The sequence below is a fragment of the Cuculus canorus genome, chromosome 4 (genome assembly GCF_017976375.1).
Source record: "Cuculus canorus isolate bCucCan1 chromosome 4, bCucCan1.pri, whole genome shotgun sequence".
Lineage (NCBI taxonomy): Eukaryota > Metazoa > Chordata > Aves > Cuculiformes > Cuculidae > Cuculus > Cuculus canorus.
Window position 1 is genome coordinate 25,555,238 of NC_071404.1, and position 24,836 is coordinate 25,580,073.

Genomic DNA, 24,836 nt, shown 5'->3' on the forward strand with positions numbered 1-24,836 from the left:
TGGGTTTTCCTTTCACTGAATAGGGAAGTTGAATGATGTTGTTAGTAAGATGCTGGGATTGAGACTTGAGATCTCGGCCCATCCTCTTGCAGTGAGTGCCAGGTGAGCCACTTCTCTCCACTTCATTGTTCTGTCTGTCAAGCAGGAAAAAAAAAAAAGGGTGGTTACATCAGGGCCTGCCTGCTTCTGTGGTGACTGGCTTGCTTGTAGTGGATGCTGACCTCTGCCTATAGAATATCTGTGCCTGTGGAATGTCTGTCTCTGATGCATCCATCCAGCTTCCTCAGGGTAGCAGTACCGGAACAGGCATACCTGAGGGTCATAGTCTATCATCAGAAATAAAGTCTAGCTGGCTAGAAACATGATGATGTTAAAGTGCTCTGACCTGACAAATCTACTTTTTTTTCCTCTAGGTTGGTAGGGTTTGAAAATGATCTTACTTTGTAGAGTATGCTGGTGTCTTTTTAATATCTCTTTTATTTGTAAGATTGCTTCATTTGGAAGGTAATTTTCATACAGGCAGCTTTGTACATATGGTTGTTTGTGGTACTTCGGTTAGATTGGGAGGAGTTCCTTAATGTCAGGAGAAGTTTATTTCTGAAGAACTATGAGTGAGGAGGTGCTCGTGGGTTTGGTTTTGCTTTGTTTTTAAAGGTGAAGTTGAGACTGCCGCACGAGTATTGTTTTTCATCAGTGCTGAAATGAAACAGCTGTTCTAATTAGATGTGTGTCGAATGGTGGTACCAGAACTGACTAGCGAACCTCTGAGTATATTGCAGCCTCTGGTTAATTGTCTAGAATTCCCTTTCAGTGGGTTCAGCACAGCCCTGCTCTTCTAAATCATTATGTTATTACAACTCCATTTTCATCCTGGTGGACACCTACCCCCCCATCCACAGCAAACTACAAATTGATTCATGTTGTGTTATCCAGAACTGAGGAATATAGCAGACTTGCAAGTCTGGCTACTGGGTTATTAAAAATTGCATCCTTTTTCAAAATTATGAAACTAATTTTCAAAACAAGAAACTCGAGTATCTGAAAAGGCAAGTTCCTGGATAAAATCATCTGTAAAGTTCAGGGCGTGCTCTTAAAAGCAAATAAAAATTACTCATTTCGATTGAGCATGTTTGTGTAATCTCTTATGTAATACAGCACAGTGTGCTTTCAGTATGTGCAGGCATTTGTTTTTATGTACTATTGTTGTGCTTGGTAATACCAACAGATATCACCCAAGATGATAATCTGAGTGATAATCTGTTCAGGAACTTCATTGAAAATATTGTGTTAAACAAAGGAGGTAACTGTCAAAATATCTGTCTGGCCTTGATAAATACCTTATTTAAATGAAATCCTGAGCAATGATGATCAGTCTTTTTGATAGATTTAACAATTTCCTCAGCTTTACTAAGACTTTAAATGAAGAGATGGGACAAAATGTGGATCTGTGCATTGCCTTAGCGCGCTTGGATGTAGTGGGAGTCACTAAGTTTTTGATCTGTGTGTAGATTCTGAGGTGACAGATGTTTTTTTCCTTTTTTTTTTTTTCTGCTTTTGGTGATTAATGGCAATAAACAGTTTAGGCCTTGATCATCCTGAAGCGTTGCACTGTGAATTCACTAACTGAGATCCGTGCAGACTGAAGTGCGTGGCTTTGTTAAGTCATTAGAGTAAGGCACCCTAATATATGTTGGCATAGAAAGCCTACTGCAGGAAATACATTGGGAAGATAATATCCTGTAGTGAAGTAAGACAATCAGTTGTTAAAAGTCCTAGCTACAGAGCATGATTTTTAGCAGTGGGTCCATATAGGGTTGATCGTTAAAAGAGAGTTGAATTAAAACATTGTTGACATCTGGAGTGTTCAGCTTAAAGTCTCTTGACATTCAGTAACATCAGGGTGCATGAAAACCCTTCTCCCTTGCAGGACCTTTGTCACTGAACCTCTTTTAGTGAGAAAAAAATCACATTTTTTAGCATTACCCCAGTGTGTGAATTTAAGTCTCAACCTGTTTTACTGGATGGAGGATGAATCAATTAGAAATACGAGTTTGAGAAACTCGACTTGCTTTACATTTTTTTTATATGATTGCTTTGCTTGAATACTTTTTCATGATAGTAAAGAATTGTGTAAGGATGGTTAATCAGAGAGGTGAACCAAAAAAAGTGTAATGAAAAGAACAGCTGCAAATGTCCCAGCTCAGTCTGGCTGACTAGCGTTTCTCCTTTACTTTTGTAAGCCTGCTTCTTCCTTTTCCTTTGTATTGTTTTCCTTGTCATGCATTTCAGAATTCCTTGACCTCTTCATTGTTTCAGACATCCATCTGGTTTGTCTATCTAAATCTGTATACATATGGTAGAAACTCCTGGGATCCTGGAGTTGCCTGCTTTTCTTACATAAATTTCTGTGACTCAGAACGTGACAACCCACCCTTTTCTAAATGATACTTTTCTTGGTTGCTGGAGAGATTGCTAGAGAATAATGGAGAAGTGCTGTCTGAATCTGGCACTGATCTGGCATCATCAGTTATGTGCCAGGGATCTATGAAGGGAAGGATTATGTGAACTTAGAAGTGCTGCCATTTATTTATGTGCTCAGTAAGTAGTGATTCTTTGCTGTAAATAATTTAAGATTTGCAGCCTTAGCAAGGTTTGCTAGTGTTCTGAATAATTATTTGTGAAAAGTATAAATTAGTCTATTATGAGCATCACTAGAAGGCAGTAGAGCTTTGATGCTATTTGATATAAAGAAAAAAGTGAGACCACGCTGTATTCTGTGCTTGTACTTCAATTAATAATCACTTTTCTATATAAGATAAATGCAATGATTGAAGTTAATATAGGTGCCATAATGTATTAACTAGATATATTCAACGCTTTATACCAGAAGTAGCACAGGGTGGACAGAAACTTTTCTTGCTTTGGCTTATGAAGGTGTAAAATTTTTTTAACAAAAAACCAAACCGTACAGGCTGAGTTTGGAAATCATGTCTGGATATCATCTGGTTCAACCCATGTTGAACCTCATGCAGGATCCTCATGCAGGATCAAGTAGGTTGCTCAGGGCAGATTTTGAGAATCTGCTTGGCTGAGACTCTGCAGCCTCTCTGGGCAGCCTGTGCAAGTGTTTGAACATTGAAGAAACTCGACTCTTTATTCTTAAAGAAGTAGAGGGAGGGGAAGGCATGAAAGACTCTGGAAGATTTGGAGACGTCTGTTATGTTTTCCAGTACTTTTGTAAGAGGAGCAAAATTTCTGAATTTAAAGAGAATACAAGCATTCCCTAATGTTATTTGGTCATCACTAGGTGCTAGCAGAGGAGTATGTGTGAACTCGCTGTCCTGCATTGCTTCCTTTACTTTTCTGGATTTTTCTTATAAATTCCATTTTACTTTTTCTGTCTTCCAGACAAAGATTCAATATCTAGTTATTTGGAAAATAAGGCTGCTATTTAGCTGTCAGCCATTTGAAAAGAGGAAAGGTAGCCTTCTAGAAAATGCTTTCCTGGATGCTTATGGTTGTTTATTTGTGGGTTGGTTTTTTTTTAGCTATCTAGATAGGAGACATGGAAATGTGGCTGTGTATTTTATTAAAATTTCTCTATTCTTTTTTTTTTTTCCCCCCAGGTCTGCTATTGCTGTTACATGTATCCCAGTTATGAGATATTTTTTCATGATTTCTGGACTTGATGCTGTCAGCTGCATGTGAATAAACTAAAACAAAAAGCAAGCTGAATTTTAAAGAACAAAATGCCACGGAGAAGGAAAACTGGTGGGAGTCCTTCTCGGAAGAATGGCAATGTTGATGGAACTGCTATTGCTGTATCCCAGGGGGACCCAAGCCACTTGGTGTCACAAGCAGCGCATAGTGGCAATAGGGAAGAGCTCTTCAACAGCATGTCAGAGATGTTTTCTGCCCTAGATCCTAGTGTGGTTTATATGGTTCTGTCTGAATGTGATTTTAAAGGTAAATGATGTACATTTGGCGTTACAGTTTTGTTACATACACAGACAGCTCTTAACTAGGGCGACTCTAGAAAAGTTGGTGTGGGTGTTGCAAGCCTGTTTGTGAGTTTAACTTTTAATGAGTAGGTGAGTCATAATATTTTGAAATGTTATAGCTCTTTAATGCAAGATTCTCTAAGTTAGACAATGCTTCTGTGAGGCTAATAATTTGCAGTAGCAGTGTGCTCCGTAAAAAGGGGTACAGTTTGAGAGGCTTGTTCTGTGACACAGAGCAGGCAGTGGTAGAGTTGTGAGGAGAATCTGTTTTTTCCAATTAGTTTTCGTGCCATAGCTGCTAGACACACAAGCCGTTCTGCAGGAGGGATATTTTATGTTCTAGATCACAATTTTTTGAGACAATGGTACACAGTATGTGGTCCTGGCAGCATTTGCTTTTCCTTAAATACTTGAATTGAGCTTTAGTTTTACTTTGGTTTTCACTGTCGTCTTGTCATCTCCACTAAGGATTAGCTTTTGCAGGATAAATTCTGTTTGTCATGTTGAATTATCTGCAGCCTCGCTTGGGCTGTGTTTCTCCCCTGTACTCTGCCAAGCTACATAACCTACCTGCTTCCCCAGCAGACTGTTTTCATGTCTGTGTCCAGTGCTTCCCGTGCTTTAGTGGTTTTAAAATAAATTATAATTATAACTATAATTCGCTTATAATAAAAGTAATAGATGAGATGCTGTATGGCAACATCTGAGCAGTTATTTGACAGGAGAGTAAGTAATCTATGGAGTGTTTTAATCAATCTGTATTGATCAGATGTGATTAGCTGAGATATTTTTCTAAGACTATCTGCAAAGAAGGGAGAGTTTGGCGTTTTCTAATATGTATGAAAGCTAGGTAGCCATTGAAAGGACTACTTTTATTGCTGTTTTTTACCTTACCTAGATTGTAAAGAGTTTATAACTTAATAGCACGGTCATATTTGTTGCTATTATTGTTGTTCCTTTTCAAATTGAAATTGATGGAATTACCAATTCATGCTTTTGATTTACCTTTATCAAAATAACAGATTTATCTAGAAGCTTATTGGAGAATTCAGTAAACAAAGTACATTATTGTGCTGTACTGTTAAAAATAGTTTAAAAGTTGAAAGATTAGCATACTTTCATATGAGTAATAGTAAGTTGGTCTCATGTAGTAGAGAAGATGGAAGGACGAGGAAGGTTTTATTTAACATGTGCAGAGAGAGTTGCACTTTAGTGGGCTTAGACTTCTTGCTACGCTGTCTATCAGGAAAACAAGGTTAACTTTAGGGCTCAGATGATACTTGTGCCAGGTTTTCATTTTGTTCATGTTGATCACAGGCAGTCTATACTCCATTTAGCGGCTTTACAAAGAATTAATGCAGTTACTGGATTTCTCAGGCTATATTAGGTATGACATTTTCATCTAAGCCTAGCCATAATGAACATATGTTGCATAATTTAATCTCTTTAGTTCTTAGCAGTGTTTTTCAGTTTATTTTACGTTATTTTGTCTGTATGAGTTAGGTTAGAAATAAGTATCCATTTAAACACCCAGTTCGGATTTTTTCCCAGTTAATCTTAATAATTTTTATACACTATTTTCTTAGTATTTTTTATGCTTATTAGGTTATTGTTTTGCAATGTGTCTGTGTTGTGTTCTGCCATTACCTCTAATGACAACCAGATCATTGGAGTTGCAGAAGGTTTTTTTGAAAGATGAAACTGTCTTGGTTATCTCTTTAGTTGTGATAAATACTCCTTCAAGTGAAAAAATTGTGTTCACATCAGCTTGTATTTGTTTGGTTGACCATGCTTTTTTCTCCTTACCTCATTCAACAGTGGAGAATGCTATGGATTATCTGCTAGAGCTGTCCACCCATGCCAAAGGGGTAGCGTCTTCAAAATACCTGGGTTTTGATACAGTAGCATCATCGGTAGCTCTTGTTTATCAGCAAAGATCTGTTGCAAATGAAAGAATGGGGGAAAGTACTGCAGAACAAAGGAATTCTGAAGAAGAAAAAGAAGAGGTCCTGTCACCTGATGTGCAGCTGACTGAAGACATAGATTCCTTAATAGAAAATGCTCTTCAGAAGTACAGCTGGAGTGATGAATTGCTTAATTCTGTGAATGACCAAATAGTACATATGCACTCTGTGGAACATGATGACTTTAATGAATTTCCTGAGTGGGAAAAATCTGATTCAGGTTGCAATGTCCTATTTTTTCCACAGCAAACGGGGATGAACGGTGAGGTTTTGGAAAACTCCAGCTGTTTTCAGCCGCTAGAAAGTCAGCTGGGTCTCCAGACAAGCTTACCAGCTGCATCAGACGCTTTTGTACGGATACTGGAAGATTCTGATTTGTCAGAAATGCATGGTCAACATGATATAGCTTCAGAACCCTGTAAACAGTTGAATGGAGAAATATCATGTGGGAAGTCTGATCAGACACAAGACACTGTTTTAGATCAAAAAAGCGTGACTGCTGCTTCTGATGAGTCCTCCCAAATACCTGTGGAGCTTAGAGCAGCTGTAACTGAAAATCCTAATTCAAGGTGCCTGAAACAGGACGAAAAGATAGTAACTGCTTTTAACAGCCAGCAGAGCACTTTTCTTCCAGAGGCCTATGTCTCTCTTGAAACATCCGTTTTAGAAACACCAAAACCTGCACATTTTCAGCAAGCTCAGCAGGGCTATAACTTAAATTACTCTACACCATCATGTCACCCTCAGCAACGCTGGAATCTCATGGCTCCTGTGTTTTATCCGTCCAGTAGAAGTCGCAGCTTTGTACCTCCTGTGGCTGTCAGTCCAGAGCAGTGGAGACCTGTTTCAGACTGCAGGACTTTGGAAAAAGGACATTTTTTCCCCTCTCCATTCCCAAATGCCTGGGATAGAAACTCTTCTCTGAAAATACGGGGAAGTCAAGATAGAAGCTCAAAGTTGAACCTCTTGGAAGCACAGCAGCCACCTGTTTGTCACACGAGAAAAAAGATGCACCTTACAGGTCAAGTGCTTGTTCTTCTCAGAGGTGTTCCAGGATCAGGAAAATCATATTTGGCAAGGTAGAACATATGTATTTTTAGTTTGTAAAAGAAAGTGCTTAATTGTGCACAGGAGTTAGTGCAGGCAGAGACAATCTTCTGACATTTGTAAATTGTTGTGCTGATACCCTAGTTGCCAGCTACGTGGTCTGTGCAGCACGGTGAGTAATAGTAATTTCAGAGAGCTGAGATTAGCTTTAACTTCTGTTACTGGCTGAAGGAGTTTGTCAGCAGAGGTTTGTTGCAGTAGTATTAGGTCTGCTGTGTTCTTCCAGTCTCTGTTCATTTTGGGTATTTCATTCCCATAACATGAATGGAAACATGCCAGCTCTTTAGAGGCAGAAATTCCCCTTCCAATGTTGGAATTCTTTTGTGTAAGCAGTATGTGTGGATCTTCTTGGGTTGGATTCTTGATTTCTTTCCTAACTCTCTAAAAGTCTAGATTGATCTTAGACTCTTTTGGCTGGCACCTTAATAGTTGGTGGAATTAAGACTCTGTGTTTATTTGTCACTGTGAAAGTATGCCACTAGATGTAGATGGAAAAATACCTCCCTTGTTTTGAAATGTGACTTGTAGAGAACCCCTGTCAACTTTTTCCGCTCAGCCTTCAGAAGAGGGTGGAAATCATTGTAGATAATCTTTGCCTGGCAGGTGATTCCTTCTCCCCCCAAATTTGCTGCTTCCATTCCGAATCATTTTGGTTTGTGCAAGAAACTAAATACATATATGTATGGTAGCAGATATCAAGGCTGGGGACAGAAGATGGGGAAAGCTATTTACTTCTTGATCTTTTGCAGGACTTTGCTTGAGGATAACCCAGGTGGAATCATTCTTAGTACTGATGATTACTTTTATAAACATGGACAATACCATTATGATCCTGATTGCTTAGGGGAAGCGCATGACTGGAACAGGAAACGAGGTGAGAAATAAATAAGGGATTAGCTTGCCTGTTCACAGTTCAGTGCTCAAGTGCCGTTTAAAAAGCTGCCTGTCTTGTAACGCCTGTGTCACTGGACAAGCACTTGTCTCGTCATAGAAATATTTTTTAATGTGTGTGTGGAAGAAGATTACAAGCACAAACTCAGCAGCCATCTGTCCATTGTGTGTTTTGGAATGAAAAACGCCAGTGTCTTTGTCAAAACATTGTGTTGTCCTCGGATTTCATCATGGTGCATATTCTGGGTTGTGTCCCATTTCTGGAGTGGCAATCCGTACCATGTCCCAGAAATATTTCTTCTGAGGTGAGCCATTATATATGCATATGCAGTAAGTAATGTGGGATGTCGATACAAATACCACTCAGATATTTTCTTCCTCTTGTTTTTTTTCATCCTCTTCAGCATGAAAATTTTGGCAAATTTAAAACAAAATTATAAGAGGAAGACTGGATAATTTTTTTTTCCCATTACCAATTTATTTTTTGATAGTGGCTCCTGTTAACCTCACCACAGAACAACGCTTTTTAAGATCTTATTTGCTAAGTTTAAACAACGAGCACTTTTCTACTGTGAAATTGTTAATCAGTGGAGAAATGGAGTAATAAGAAATATGTGATTCAAATATAACTTTGATTGTTCAGACACGTAACATAGCTACAAAAACATGGTGTTTCTCAAAGCTAGTGACTAAACATTTCATTACTGTGTATTTAAATTACAATAATTATTTTGATTTTTCATATTTTATACAGTTTTACAGAGTGAGCTAATCTTAAGACTGTTAGAAAGCCAAGAATTTTGTATGCAACAAAGTAGTCCACCTTAAGGTGATCATGTAGTTTTTTTAGTTTAATTTACTGATTGATTCGTCATCTTGGTGCATTTTACATCTGCATTTTCATTCCTTGATTATCATACATACGTTAATTCAAAAGAATAATGCCACATCTCAGTAGCTTTACATGTGAAGGGGGGGATTTCTAAAATAAAAGAGAGCCTTGCAACAGATCACACTGTGGCGAGAGTTCTTTACACAGTGGCTAATGATTATCAATTATCTACCTAAAAACACATTGCAAATTTAGAGAATTAGTATAAATGTTATACCCTTTTATAATGAAATTAACTATATCATATTCTTTTGCCCACGTGTTTCTTTCAGCCAAAGAAGCATTTGAAATGAGAATCACTCCTATAATAATAGACAACACAAATATACAAGCATGGGAGATGAAGCCTTATGTTACTTTGGTTAGTATTACCATTTGGTCAGTGTGAAGAGGGATTATTGACCATCATGGCAACAGCATATGTTTTAAAATGAGATTGTCTTTCTCAGTCTAGCTGTTCCACAAGGGATTCTGGACTAAAATAAAAACAATGTTACATGGAATTGTATTACCCGGTGTCATAATCTGTGCACATCTAGGTATTGAACTGGCCTAGTTTCTAAGTGACTAAGCCAAGTGCTTTGCACTTGGGATCAAAAATAAATATTGTTGAGGAAGCAGAATTTTTTTCCTCTTTATAAGCTACCTTAAAAATATAATCAATACTAATTAATGACAGTGATGTTTGATGAACACTCATTCTTAGCTTCATCCTGAATATGGCATAGAGGCAGATACCAGATGACTGGTTGGAGTGCTGAAGTTACCAAATGTTGCTAGCTTGCTTGAAGTTATGTAGATTTAGACTTTTAGACCTCGACTCTTATTTTGCTGTTCATCATTCATCATTTTGGTCGGTGGTTTTAATATTCTTTTCTTTATGCTTGCAGAACTGCATTATTTTATAAAATTGCTTCTGATTAACAGAAATAATATATTGGAAGAAATATTATAAAGTAGAAGTCTGATTTCTCCTGCTGTGGTATAGAAACAGTTTAGTACATAGAACTAACAGCTTTTTAGCAGATAGTAGACATGTGCTTCAAGTGGTAATGGATTAGTGAACTGTGGGACTTGACACATAATTTTTATTAATAAAATCTTTATTTTATTATCCTTGCATTCATTAAGAATTGTCAGAGTAACAATTCTTTCACAAATTAAGTCCTTGATTTTGCTGTATTCTGAAATAAAGATACAACAAAAGTTCTTCCAGGAAATGCAGGATTTGGTAGGTTGCTAAGAATTTTTTCTGAGAGCAGGAATAGGGAGAAATGGCACAGGACTCACAGTGTTTCTTATGATTAGACTTCAGGCTCCTTTTTTGTCACGATGAGACTAGACCATATAAGGGCCACTTACTTGCAGCATGCTCAAGTTTCACATAGGGCAGGAAGGCTGCCTGCAGTTGCTGTGTTAGCATAACTGAATTGCTTGTTTTGGGACTGGCTCGCGTCTGGTCAGCTGTGAATGTAAGCAGTGAGCTGTTCTCTGTCTTGGAGAGACTGTGTAGACATATACATGCTATAGGTACCTGGAAAGAGATGTTCTGCAGTCCTGACTTCAGAGGATGTAGAACATTTAAAGGGATGATATAAAATATCGATTTTTGTTGTTGTTAGTGATTGTGGTACACATTTAATTTTACAGTAAGAGATGCATATGCATAATTTTAAAGATCTCTATATAAGCAGAAGTGAAACACTGAACAAAAATATGTGATTCCAAGTGTTTATTTGGTTTTGAAAAATAAGAAAAAAATCTGTAAAGAAGCAGGCTATGCATGTTGTGTGCTTTTTTTCACAGAAATAAGAAATAAGTGATGTGACTTGTTCTGTTTTGTATCTGTTTTATTCAGGCTCAACAGTTCAAATACAAAATCATGTTCCGAGAACCAGACACTTGGTGGAAGTCTAAACCAAGAGAACTTGAGAGGTAAGGATGTGAATGAAAATTTCATATTAAATTGTATATCAATCACAGTCTGTGCACTATGATTTTTTAGTACCGTGGTGGGTGAAGTAGCAAGATATCAATCAAGATTTTTGCAATAATAAGTAGCTTTTTAGTATTTTTTTCTTACAATGTTAACTTTTGTGGGATTTACATGCATTGTGAGTTTTTTTTCCCTGTCACTTTATTCTGATTACATACAGAAGATACTGTTAGTAATAGATGTTATGATTGCAGTCCTTTTGTGTTTAAGGTACAGTGACTGCTTCTTTGGGTTCCTTAGGTTGCAAAAATGAGGTCATGTTAGGGCTGTTTTTGCATCAGACTGGTCTGTTGCCTTACTTGAACTGTTTCTACTGTCACTGAGTTTAAGGCAATCAACTCCTTCTGGCCTGAAAGAGACAAACTCCTGGGCATGGGCATCACCATTGTTGTTTACCTCTGCTTTAGCAGGACTTTCTACACAGTCATAAAGCCCTTACTTAGAGCCAAGATGGGCAAGATGTAAGCCCTATGTAAATTAATAATAAGGTAGCCAGAAAACTGGCTGCATGCCAGGTCCAGAGGCTATGATCAGTGATTCCAGGTCCAAGAGGAGGCTGATGTCCCTCTAGGATGAATACTAAGACCACTACTATTTAATGTCCTTTTTATTACTTGGATTCTGGAACAGAGTGCACTCTCAGCATATTTGCAGATGATTATTAAGTAAGAGTAGTTTCTTCATCCTTAAGAAGAGAACGTTAGGGAAGGATCACATTGCTGTCTTCAGCTGCCTTTTGGGAGGTTATAGAGAAGACTAAAAAGATCTCTTCTGAGGTTTGAGAGATGACAGGACCAAAAGCAAATTGGAACTTGGGAAATTTTGATTACATAAGAAAAAAAAAACCAAAACCAAAAGCAAACGAAAGGTGGTCAGGCATGGAAAGAGGTTACCCAAAGAATTTGTAGACTTTCATTCACTAGGGGTGTTCAGAATTTGATAAGACAAAACTCTGTGCAACCTTATCTAGATGCACCTCCACTGAATAGGAGGTTGGACTGTGTGATGTCCAGAGGTCCCTTTCAACATAAATTGTTTTGTAATTTCATAATATCAGCTGTCATCTGAACTTACATGATTAGCTGAAGGTTGGCCACTTTTCAAATGAGACAAGGAAGATTATTTTCTTTCCTAAAATAGGTCTTGAACTGTCCTGTACCTTCAATTTCTGTTTTGCCATCCTGGGCAGGATTCACTTGTTCTAGGTGCAACTGCTGCAGAGCATGTTGCTAGTTGATGTTTAACAATGTCAGTGAAAATTCCTAGTCAAAGGGTGTCCAAAGTAATGGGTAAATAGGTTTTCCTCAAGGCTTGAGGAGTTCTTAATTTAGCAAAACGAGAGAAGTTAAACTGAATGCAGAAATTGTCCATATTCAGTTTGATATCTGCATCACTGTCAGGGTCTGATGTGGTGTGTTTCTGATAGTTACTTGAAAAAGATGCATTATTGGTATAGTTTAGATTTTAGTATTAAGCCATTCCACTGCAGAACAGGGCCACCAGGTGGAGTGGAGAAGGTTGGAGCTGTGATTTGTCTTGAGATTGCCTGTTTGGAATGCCTTAGTGCCCTGATACAGACAGAATTCCTGTTTCACAGCTTTCACTCTGGCCCCCTTAGCCTTGCTGTAAACTTATTGTCATTATGTTATTATTATTGTAATATACGAATGTGAAATGTTGTGTTTCTATGTTTCTTTTTTTTTTTTTTTTTTAACTTCATAGGCGAAACATTCATGGTGTTTCTAAAGAAAAGATCAAAAGAATGTTGGAACGGTATGAGCCCTGCCTTACCATTAGTTCAATATTGAATTCTTCAGTCCCAGACAAATCAGAAGCTGCTGGCTGGAGTGACGATCATTGTCAGGAAGAAAACCGTAGGTTAGATTCTTTCTGTCACTACCTTTGTGGTCTCAAAAGCCTAAAAATTCGAACTTCATAGAAACAGAACCTGGATAATGCTGTTGAACAGTGAACACATTTGAAAAATCAGTTAAATAATAAGAAGAAATACACTATATAGTTTTCTTAATTGTTTAGAATGTCAGGATTTCTAGAAATGAGCAGTAAGGGTTTTAGTCAACTTTCTGATGCTTTTTGATAACCAGTACGGCTGTGTGTTTCTTTTCAGTAAGCCAATCTTGTTTAACTTTCTCTTATCTTAGAAATGTGTTGTTGGATGTATGCTGTAGATATAAAAAAAATTTGTGTTCTAGAAAATGCCTTTCCGAAGGATGAAGTCTAAATTACAATTCCTGAGTCTGTGTGTTGGTATTAAAAAATGTCTTTGTGGTAGAAGATAGATTCTTCATGCCGTAGTAACAAGTCATCTACTCGCTTTTGAGTATGTTTAATTTAGACTTGTGTAGATTTCTGTACTATTTTGTAGTGGCTAATCTAGATAACGCTATATATGCATAGGAAATCAGATTTTATTGTAGTTTTATTTCTTTTGGGTTTTGCATGCTTAATGTATTTGAAATGAAGTGGGCACTGATAAGGAATGGAATGTAGTTGACTGGAAAATGGCATATTCTCTCTTAGTTAACTTCTAGACTTTCTTTAGCATTGAGCCATCAGGAGAGAGCGACAGCCATTAAATAAAAGCATATTTACCAGGTTTTCTGATCTGAAGGAGGAAACATCTGGCAGCAGAGTGCTTTAGTACATAACTGAATGCTGGAAATGGGGGAAAATACTCTTGAGAAAAGAATTCTTAGCCCCATACTGAAGTAAGAAAGGGATACTTACTGAGGAAAATTTCAATTAGCTTAGCTCCTTTATTCTATAGTTTAAGTTAGGGCTAAGTCATCTTAAAATTGTTTTCCTCTCACTAGAGAGCTGGACAAGTGCTTCAAGATTTCAGATGAGTTTGTCTTTCATTGTGTTTTGTCTTTCAGACAAAAAAAAAAAGTGGCACATTCTGATGTACAGGAAGAAAACCTTTTTGCTTCTAATGTGGAGCCTGAACTATCAGCTTCAGCTAACACTGAAGATGATAAAACTATTTCCAGTACTTCTCTAGCACTAGAAAGTAACTGTCATCCTGAACATTTTCAGAAAGAGGAAAAAGAAATGGAAAACAACTCAGTGGAACACTTATCTGAGAACAACACTGTTCAAGGTGGCTTGGATATTTGTTTACCAGATTGTGTAGAAAAAGAACTGCCCTTCGAGAAGGAGGACAGAGAAAAAATAGGAAAAAATGCTCGAATAGAAATGGATGAGGTTGATGTGACCACAACTGAAGAGGCTGTGTGCTTGCTTACAGGAGGACTTAAAGAACACAGTGGTAACGACATTGTCAAAGCTCAGACTGAAGCTGAACAATCATGTGAAATAGGTATGGAACCAAAATCAGCTCAAAGTATTAAGATAATCGAACCAAGCAGTTCAGCTTTTGACACATCAGGAAAACCTGAACTACTAAACTTTCTGGGTGACTGGCCTATAGAACAGACAATGGGGCAGAGAGTCAAAAGAGCCAGAAGACTAGAAAAATCTTCTCTAAGGAGTGATACAGAAGGTAAAACTCCCAGTGAGCAGCATCCCGAGTTGAGTAAAGAGCAAGCAGGCCTGCCTGGAACCTGTACTGTTGAAAAAGTACATGAGGAAGGAAAACTAGCCTCTAGCTGTTCCTCTCTTAGTTCAGATAAAGCCACACCAGAACTGCAAATGATAGGACATTGGCCTGTCTCAGGCTCATTAGAACAGAGACAACAAAGGTCAAGGAGGATGAGAAAGACAAGTCTAAATCAGTCAGATGAAAGCAGAAATGGTGAAGGTGACATTAATAGAAAAGCTCTTGAGACTGTAGACATGCTTAGTGGGACACCTGTGAGCGAGGCAGAGCAACCAGATATAAAGAGTTTGCATGGGCACCAACCTGAAACAGTAACTACTAAAACAGTGGGTGAGAAGACGACCCAGCAAAATAACGGAACAAGGAAACCTCACAAATTAGCCCTTACTTTTACAAACAAGTTGCCCCATCCCAAGAACGAGGAACACTTGTCTTTGTTCAACACAGTGGAAGAAAAGCATGACACATGCTCATGCAGACAAAAAAGCAGCTATTCACAGACTGAATCACAGGACTTTGCTCTCCTGTGGAGATTAGAAAAGAAAATACTCTTTCCTGAGACTACCAAAGTATTGGATGGGAGACTAGATGGCTTCAAACCCAAAGACGTTGGTAATAACTCAGATTCTCAGGAAGAAATACCCTATCGAGTAACGTATGATAAAAGTACATTTGTGGAAGAAAGTGAACTTATCAATAATATTGATGAGTCTGAAAAGCTAGATATTCTGTGTAAGCTTTTTGAGTCTGTTTCCGTTGAAGCTCTGAAAGATCTGTATGAAAGATGTAACAAAGATATAGACTGGGCCATAGGTCTGCTGTTAGACTGTGATGAAAAGGTATACGAAGATGATGATACTGAACACTCACAAGTAAGAGAAGCTGAGCCAGTTGTTGCAGACCTTGATTGCAAGGCAAGTACAAATTGTGCTGAGAATCTCAAAGACTGTGAACAAATTCTGCAAGTAACTGAGGCTGGTGATGTCTCTGAGCCTTCAGAAGACAAAAACTCATCACTTGGCATTGCAGAAGGTAGAGCTACCAAGGCTGCTGTGACAGATGCTGATGTGTTTGACTTGTTTACTGCTACCTCATTGAGTGATTCGGCAGAACTGAAAAGTTCCGGGGATGCAGGCCCTAGAACTGATGGAGGCAGCTCAGCAGTAGCTATCAGTGAGCCACTCATTTTGGGAAGGCAGAAGATGGATTCTGAGCATCCCGTTGAAGAAACTATAAATAAGCCATCAGTTTTACAACTTGATGCAGGGTTATGTATACCCATGACTTTGCGTCATGGTTCTGACACAACTTATACCAGTTTGAGATTTGAATTAAATAATGGAAATGACGGTAACCCTTCAGAAAGCAATGCAGAGAATTCCAAAGTGACTGCTTCATTACAGGAAGTGGATCATGCACCTCTGGTGGGTTCTAGGAATGATAAAGAACTGGAGACAGATGAAGAAAACCAGGGGAGTTCCAGAGAGATATGTGGTAAAGCAGAAATTGAGGCTCCAAGCTGGGATGAAACTAAAGCCAAGACACAAAGCCCTATACCAGCATCACGTGCAGCCTTTGATATAGATTGCCTCGAACTAACGTTACCTCCAGAACTGGCTTTCCAGCTGAAAGAAATATTTGGGCCTGTTGGCATTGATGCAGGTATGAGGATAATTATATGCGTATTTTTATGAAAAAAACTCAGTTTATGTGAGAAAACCTTACTTCCTTGTACTGTTCCCTTTTTCCCGTCATGCTTGATTTTTAGGGAATGTATTTGCACACTTCCTTGTGATACTGTTTGCTTTGTTAATCCAAAAATGGAACTGAACTAAGTGTGGCAAAAAATATAAATGCAGTAGTACTACCTTCTGCCTTTATCTTTTTCTGTGTGCGCATGCTGTGAAAGTGTGAGAAAATGTATTGACTTACTTGCATTTTAAGCAGCAGGCTTTGGAGCTTGTATTCACATTCTGAAGGGATATTAATGTGATAAGGAAGATGTAAATTATGGCTGGTTATGGAAAAAGAGGAAAAAGAAAGCTTTGGGCATCAGTTAAATTGGGGAGGGAGATGAATGGTTTAGTGAGAAGATAAAGTGCAGCTGTACTTAAAAGATGAAAATAGACTAGTCTGCTGAGAGACTATGATGAGGGAAGCCATCAGCAGATTGAATATGTATCGCAAAAGTTAGACTGATAGAAGAAGAAAGAGAAGAGTACCTTAGATACCTTAGAGTTATTGGTGGGTTTGACAGCTGGCCTCTTTGCCTTCCATATCTACCACCTCCAAAAAATCCAAGTTTGCTTAGTTTGCTTTTGACAGCAGAAGGGTGTTTTATTGTGCATGAAATATGCCCTGCCTTTTTATTTGTTACATATGTACTTCTTGCACTTTTATTTTTGAAAGGGTGAGAAACACTATCAGAAAGATCTTTTAGGGAAAAGATGTATCATAAGTGATAATTCCTGCAGTTTAGAGTTAGAGGAGATACTTGGACTTTGCTTCTCTGAGTTTTTGTGTTTGAAAGGAGGGATATGACTGCTGTTGGGCAGTAGAGAGTATGTTGTGTTACATAAAAGCAGTTGCTTATGGATTGCCATAAAATAGGAGGAATCACGGTTCCACGAATGAAAGTTTGGTTGTAAATTAACAGTGGCTTTGTAAAAGAAGGTTCAGCTAGAAAAATGGAAAAAAGGAGGAAAAATGTAGTTTTTCAGGTAGTCATACTTCAACAAGATTCAATTAACATTAACTTGCTTTTTTCAACCCTTTCTGAGTTTTTGAACACAAGATAATGATTTTTGTGTGGAATTATTTGGTTTTGTTTTTTTTAACTTGGCATTCTGAATTTTTTTTTTTTTTTTTTCAGGAATAGCAATTTATGCAGAAGTGCTAGAATTCAAATTAATAGGTCTAGGCTACTATACTTCTATAGGTTAGGTGAGCTTGTATAGAATGCTTTAATGAGTGCATTTTCTTTCTTCCGTAAGGTTCACTGACTGTTGAGGATTGTGTGGTTCATATTGATCTGAATTTGGCGAGAGTGATTCATGAAAAATGGAAAGAATCTATTCTGGTTGGTAGATTTCTTACTTGTGGGATGGGATGGGATGGGGTGGGGTGGGATGGGATGGGATGCTTTGTCAGACCATTTGTCTCCTTATGTGTTGGTCTAACTGTGTAAGACATATCTTTACGAGAACAATGATAAAACACAATAGTAGTTTGTAAAAATATGTGGCATATGTCATAATCATTGGAGCTGTTGAAAGACAGATTAAGGGAGGAAGAAACTGCATGTCCTGAGACCCTCATCATGAAGCCGAGATTCTTAAAAGAAGAAGGATCATAATGCACTGTATTGCACAAAAATTGATCAAAAATTCCACTAGTCAAAAGTCATTATAGGCTTTTGATTTGTACGAAGAGTTATTTTGTGAATACTTATGTATACAAAACATCTCCTTGTACATTAATTGAATTCTCTAACCTCCCTTCCTTCATAGCCATGTGAAACTTGGAATGCTTTTTGGCAAGATTGTTGTTTGGTTTATTTAATCAAGGTTATGAATTACTAGCAGTGAGGAATGTTCCTCTAGTTTGATGTGTTTTAGGAAAGATAGTTCTATCTTTTGAACTTAACTTCATAATTATTTTTCTTAAGTGTATTTCTTTTAAAATATCCAATTTTTGAGAAACACTGTGAGAGTTATTTTGAAGTTGGTTTACTTAGAAGCTAAAAGTGAAGTTTCACTGCAAAATTTATAGCTTAATTATAACATTCATGGTTTTACTATTTTTATTTAGAAGCGTCGGAGGAGAGATGAATCATCTAAGTTGTCTGCAGAAGGTATGTTATGTATTTCTTTTAATTTAAAAAATACTTAATTCGCATGATAAAAATTTAATTCTTTTGAAACCTCAGGAGGGTTGCAAATGTTCTGTGTATTGAAAAATGATGGATTCTTTTATTAAGTTAAGCTTTTATTTACTGCCCTTGGTTCCATTTACCGTTTGCTTACAGAGATGTTGGGGGGGCAAAGGAATTTAAGCAGAATCACTAGTCCCAGGTAAATGCAAGCAAAAAGCCTGTCACTTTGTATACCTTACGGAACTTAAAAAGAAGTTTTGGCTGGATCAGACAGCTGTTCTTTAGGATTTTTGTAATCCTTATGGTAAGAAAAGGTATGGCCAGAGAATTACTAGCAGAATAAGATTTCTGCAGGTGAAGGAAGGTGGTCAGGAAGTTGTTGTCCTTGTTAGAGGAGTTGATTGTAGCAGGAGGATGTATATCCTGGCTCAGAAAGTGTTAATATCTCCGGCAATCTAATTTTTATTCAGCGCCCAGAAATGTCCCTCTGCAGCACAACTCCACTACTCTTGCATGGGACCTAGGTGAAGATTCGGTTGCAGTGTGGGTGCAAAAATCTTCACTTGAATGACCAAGCAGTGCTGTTAGAATTAACTCCTAGAACTGTTAAAACAGATTTTTAAGCATCTGTCCTTAAGTTGTACAGGAAAGGCCAGGTAAACATGTAAACATGAGTTAATAGTTCTTTTATAAAAACAAACCTCCTCACTGAATGTACGTGCAAGACAGTTTATAGCTGTGAGGTATGTCCTGACACTTGAAAATTTGCTGAAGCAGTCTGATGGTTTTGCTTTTGTTTGACAAAATAGATAAAGATGATCAGATATTCTTTGGAAAATAGAAGTGAGAAAGGTGAAAACAATGTGTTGTTTTCTGGTTTAGCATTAATAATACTTTTTTAACAAAACCCAAACCATTTAGTCTGAAAAGCTTATCTTAATTATTTTGGCTTTGCTTGTATGAATAACTTAATTGTTTTATTTGTCACCTCATTTTTATTGCTTTTGAAGGTGCTACTGTGGTTCATCAGATAGATACAGATGACTCAGAAATGCTGTTACCTCAGAATACAGACAGTAAAATACAGAAGAAAAACATGAGCTGGGTTTCAGGCTCATCTAATGACATACAGACAAAAAATCCAGCAACATCGGATGTTTTTCCTTTTATGGATCACTGGAATGCTCAGATTCAGAAAGTTTCTCTCAGACAGATAATTTCTGAAGAAATAGCTATGCAGGAGAAACAGGACCTGGTATGGATGGCATCAATTTTTTTATGTGGTTTCAATTTGTTACTGCTAATGAAGCAAAATATGTCTTACCTGGTGACTTATCTTTGTGCTACTGATTACAGCCTGAATTTGTGAGACAAATGCATGCCAGTTAGTGTTGTTGATTGATTACTGTGATACAGGAGCTTGCATGTGCTAGATATTTCTCTTTAAAAAATATAAATCTCATTTTAAAATGTAATATTTTAATTATTTCACAAACAGAGCATGGGGCATTTCACTACACAGGTTAGCATTTGTGTTTGGTTATGTTGGTTTTGATTGGTCACCTAAAACCAAAGAGAGGTTATCAGTGTGATTTCCCACACTTCTTATCGGGAAAGTGATATCAAAAAAATTAGCTCTGTGCCTTGTTTGATCAGAAGCAGATTGAATTGTTTTAATTTTTTTTTTTTTTGGTAAGGAGAACTCATAGCATTCTTAACAGATGAGATGTGAAAAGAAGTACTTGCAGTTAATCTCTAACAGGGTTCTGTACTTACTTGTCAGAAAACAGTAATTTTTTAAAAGATATTAACTAATTCTGTCTTCCCCACTGTTCCCATCCTCTGTCTGGTGGGCACGGGCACGGTACTGCCCTCTACTGCCCGGCAGCTGTTCAGAACAGGCGTTTTCGTTTGTAAGTCTGTGATGACTCCTAAAAAAGAGGGTCTTTGTTTCTGCTGTTATAGGAAGTTGGATGGAGTAGCCGGTACTTAGAAAGAATAACTTGTGGATTCTTTGTTTGAACTGCATATATGTGGTTCACTGATAACAGTTGTGATGTCTGCAGCTTTATTTTCAGTTTGGATTCATGGAGCTTGGCTTTGTTTTGATGACTTTTCCCCCACCCCTCCCTTTTTTTAATCCGAGTATTTGAATCATCAGTCCACTTTATTCTGGGCTGGAGTTATGTTATCTTCTCAGCATGACTTCACAAATATAATACTTACTACAGTATAACTTCAGATACACCAAACCAAAATTGTTTATTCTTTAAAATAATAAAATGTTGCTTCATCCCCAGCACCTCAATATAGTGCAGGGAGGTGGACTTCACGGGCTTAGCACTGGACTAGATAGACTAGCAGGGAATGCATTCCAAAACTTTGTTTCTTCTAAAAAATCCTCCTTTAGCTTTGTCCAAATTATGAGGGAGCTCCAGCTGAGTCGCTTGAAATGACTGCAGGGTACTGCAGTGGTGTATAATACAACTTACCTGTCCCTACTTTATTCTCATCAAATCAGTGTGGTGGGCTGATATTGGCATGTTGTCATCGCTGTGGGTGCATACCCACTGGGTAGATATTTTTTTAGATCCTAACAAATAACAGTAAAGTTGGATTGGCTCTACTGTTACTATATTTTGTTCTACTCAAGAACTTGTAATATTTTTCCTTTGTGTTCTGGGTAGAATCGTGTTCCTTCTATGGCTAGAAAAGACTGTGCTGCTAAACTAAAGGAGAAGCAACTTTTTGAGATGTTTCCAACCATTAATCAAAATTTCTTAATGGATATCTTCAAGGACAACAAGTAAGATACCTTTAAAGTTATTTGTAAAAATGCTACTCTGTAACAGTCTATAGTGCACAGTTACTGTCTTAAATATTTAAGAGTTAAGATACTGCTAATGGCTTTTTCCAAACTAGCATGCTTTTTGTGAATCTAAATAAAGGCAAAACTGGCCGGTCTTAAAAGGAAAAAGGTCACAAAAACTGTATGTGTAGACTTGTTCCTTTTTTGGGGAGTAGACAGTTTCTCTTATTGGGAGAAGACTGTCTCTGGCTATTAACCTCTGACTGTCAGTGGAACTGCATATTTTTTCTAGAGTTGAAGTTTAAATCAAGTGTGAAAAACTAGTGGGGATGGTAGTAGTGGGTTCACAGAAAATGGCATCTGCCCAAGAGGAAAACTACCATCATCTGCTGTTAGCTGTTACTTTCATGGTTACTAACACAGCTCTCAAGGAATGAGCCATCTCTCTTACCTCTTCCTGCTGACATTCTCTCTCTCTTTTCTGCATTGTATTTCTGGGGTATGTGGCTACCTCCTTGAATCCAAGTTTCTGAGAACTGAACTTTTTTTTCAAGAAAACTTCCTTTTTCATCCTTGGCCAATTGAATGTCTGTCTCTACATATTGGTATGCATGCTTACTTGTCAGTCTTTCTACTGACCAGTCTGTCCAGGTTGCTATAAAAACCTTTCCCGGTGGGAACTTCAAAATATGTCCTTCATCCATCTGTATTGCTCAAACATTTTGCCATCTCTTGTTTTTCATATTCTAAATGCTCTTCATAGTGTTGCCTTTTCTAAAATCTATCTTTACTATTGATCAGTCTTCCTCTTATCTGCTTATGGAACAGCAAGAAGAATAAAGAAGAAAAAGGGCTTATTAGAAACCTGATCGCAGTTGATGTCCCATTTTGATTTCATTAAATGTAATACAAAGCTTGACTAGAAATACAAGGATTTTCCCGTATAATGCTTTCAGAAAACTGAGTTAGTTTTAAACTAGTTTGTACTATCTAACCCTGACCAGTGAAGAGTTAAGATGAAGTATCCAGCCCAAAAAGCCTTATCCGGCCCAAAAAGCAGTGTTTACTTCTAAACTAATGTCTGTTTGATTAAGGTAGGTTGCAGTTTACTTTAGTATTTCATTGTGCTTTCAATGTAAGTGGCCCTCAACCAAGGGGAATATGTGTAGATGCCAGTAATGCTGTACAGTGTGTCTGCAAGCCTTTTTCTAACAAGGTGGAAAATTCCATTCCAGCGCTTTATTTTCTTTATCATCTATTTATGTAACAACATCAAAATCTGTAGTATGCATTTTAATGAATGTGGCAGCTGTTAATATATTTGTTAAGTCACAACTTTTACTTATCCTTTACAGCTACTCTTTAGAACAAACTGAACAGTTTCTGAACTGTGTTCTGGAGGCAGATCCTGTAAAAACAGTTGTAGCTCAAGAAAGCGCTCAGCGAGGTAAAATTGTTTCTTCCTACAGTGCTGCAAAGAACCGGGAGAAGAAGGTATTTTTATTTTTTTTAAATACTAGTTGCAAGCGTATCCAAAGCTATGTTAATGAAAACACCCTACAATGCATACTTAGCTTCAACATTGCAAATTCCTACAGGCAAAAAAATGTAAGGAAGAGGATGATCCTTTGAGTGAAGTATTTCAAGAAGTTGAGTATCCACAATATGAGGATTTAAGAGCAGAGGCTTTTTGTCACCAGCAAAAGAGACAGGAATGTTTGAAAAAGGCTGTGGAGGCCCATCGCATGGGTATGAAGCCTGTGGCAGCATTTTATGCACATCAGGTAAACCTAAATATTGTGCTTTTTGCCTGAATTTAGAGAGGTACTTAAATACTTAATTGGAAATGATAAGAAAAACATTGTGCCTACTGGAGTTGATAAATCTGCTCAATTAGTTTCCTGTGTGTTGCATTCAGAATGACCTTACAAGTAAACTCCCTTTCACTACTAGTGATACTGATACAAGAGGCCAATGTAAGCAAATTCAGTGCAAGACCTCGTGAAAGATGGTATTCAGTGCTTAGTCACAAATGCTTGTTTTCTCATAGATCTCATTTTCACTTCCACGTACTTCTAAACACGAAGACTTGTCTCTCTATGGCCTAGTCAGGTTCACTGACATATGACATAGATTGCAATGAACATCAGTTTTAAAAATCTTCCTTCTTGGGTTCCTCTGAACTGGTGATGAACTGATTTTAAACGTGTTGTGCTTTTTAGGAGTCAGACAGGTATTAAGGTGTGATCATTTGCCCCAGAATCTTGCTTGCTTCATCCTCCATAAATCTTGGACAAGATAATCGCCGGCTGTCTTTACTTCCTCATTGTGACTGTCTTTATGGCTACAGTCTGTCTTGTACTGGGACAGGCGTTTGCCATGCTTTTTGCCATCTATCTGGTGCTAGAGTGTAGATCTGCTGATGATCAGTCTTGTGTGCTCTGGCCTTGGAGCACATGTTCTCTGGTCTTTATTCAAGCCCATTTCTCAGTATATCAGTTTGATTACTCTTGATTGCTGCTGTTGATCATATTCTTGATTACATTTATCAAGTGTTCTTTTAACTGTTCTTGTATATTAGTTTCATGGTGCCTTCACATGAGACCTTTCCATTCACTCTTCATTTAGACCACTGTTAAAAATTCTGCTACGATTATCCTCAAAAGCTAGAGCTTTTTCCCGATAGCATATCAAAATTTGGCAATAATTCATCTTATAGAAGCATTTAATTCTAAGTTATGAATTGCATTACGACTGAACAAAAATGAAATGAAATGAATTTGCTTATCTTACAAGAGCTTTCACTATAAACATTTAGATTGTTACTATGCATGTGGGAAATACTGATTATTGGTCTTTATTGTAAATTCCTTTATGTTCTGGGTTTATATATTCTTGGAGTTCGGAGAGACTCTAAACAAAAGTCTGCATGATTTTAATTAGAAATATAATTGAGTCCTGTCTCTTGTTCTTAACCATAATGACAAGTACAATCTAGACTTTTATTATATATTTTCTTTTAGGTAATAAAAAGGCAAACTAAGGTAATTTTATTAATGAAAAATAATGCTTGGTGGCCTTAGCCTATCTTGGGAATCCTCTGCAACTGAGAGTGACGGGGCTGGTTTCTCTGGTCTGACACTAATACATTTCAGATGAATCATTTTAAGAAAGTATAAGACAGACTGTCATTTCTGTTCTCTTGAGCCCTTGTCAGTCCCAGTTAAGTCTTCCATTCCTTTTCAGACTGTGCCTACAGATCTTTGAAGACATAATTTGTTGCTTCAGTCTCTCAGATATTATTGCTGTGAGGTTGATGGGAGATAGTTGGTACTTGTTTGCTATGTAATGTGAATAATCCTATACTGCTCCTGGCGCCTAATTCCGATAGGGACTGTAGTGGCCTTGTCAGTCATAAAAGATCTGTCAATTATGTTAGGAGAGACGATAAGTAACTATTAAAAAAAAAGTTTCATGTTGGCTTATGGGATTTTTAGGGAATGATGAATTCAGAAGAATTAACCTCAAATACAACATTCAGCAGTTTTTTTCCCTGTGCTGTTTTGCAGTTTCTCTGGAAATCAGCACGGAGTGTAACTTCTTAGCTTACATAAAGACCTTACAGTTTTATGCCTTTTCTGACTTTTTTTTTTCTTTCTTGTAAGGCTTTTGTTATAATCACTTCTTTGTGCCAACTTCAAGTAGTTTCTTAACAACGTATT

The 24,836-nt window shown here is 37.5% G+C and overlaps 1 protein-coding gene across 7 annotated transcripts in view; it reads left to right on the forward strand.

Moving 5' to 3' along the window:
- N4BP2 (NEDD4 binding protein 2) overlaps positions 1-24,836 on the forward strand; it is a 44,734-nt gene that overhangs the window by 12,183 nt on the left and 7,715 nt on the right. For 6 of the 7 annotated variants that reach the window (XM_054064732.1, XM_054064731.1, XM_054064733.1 and 3 more), the window contains 13 exons: positions 3,627-3,966; positions 5,820-7,044; positions 7,822-7,946; positions 9,128-9,216; positions 10,714-10,790; positions 12,574-12,729; positions 13,749-16,093; positions 17,425-17,510; positions 18,242-18,284; positions 19,316-19,560; positions 20,993-21,111; positions 22,470-22,608; positions 22,689-22,898. In XM_054064732.1, coding sequence (XP_053920707.1) covers positions 3,750-3,966; positions 5,820-7,044; positions 7,822-7,946; positions 9,128-9,216; positions 10,714-10,790; positions 12,574-12,729; positions 13,749-16,093; positions 17,425-17,510; positions 18,242-18,284; positions 19,316-19,560; positions 20,993-21,111; positions 22,470-22,608; positions 22,689-22,898 — 5,076 coding nt within the window. In that variant the 5' untranslated portion in view covers positions 3,627-3,749. The remainder of the gene's footprint in view (positions 1-3,626; positions 3,967-5,819; positions 7,045-7,821; positions 7,947-9,127; positions 9,217-10,713; positions 10,791-12,573; positions 12,730-13,748; positions 16,094-17,424; positions 17,511-18,241; positions 18,285-19,315; positions 19,561-20,992; positions 21,112-22,469; positions 22,609-22,688; positions 22,899-24,836) is intronic. The other variant, XM_054064737.1, reaches the window with a different exon arrangement.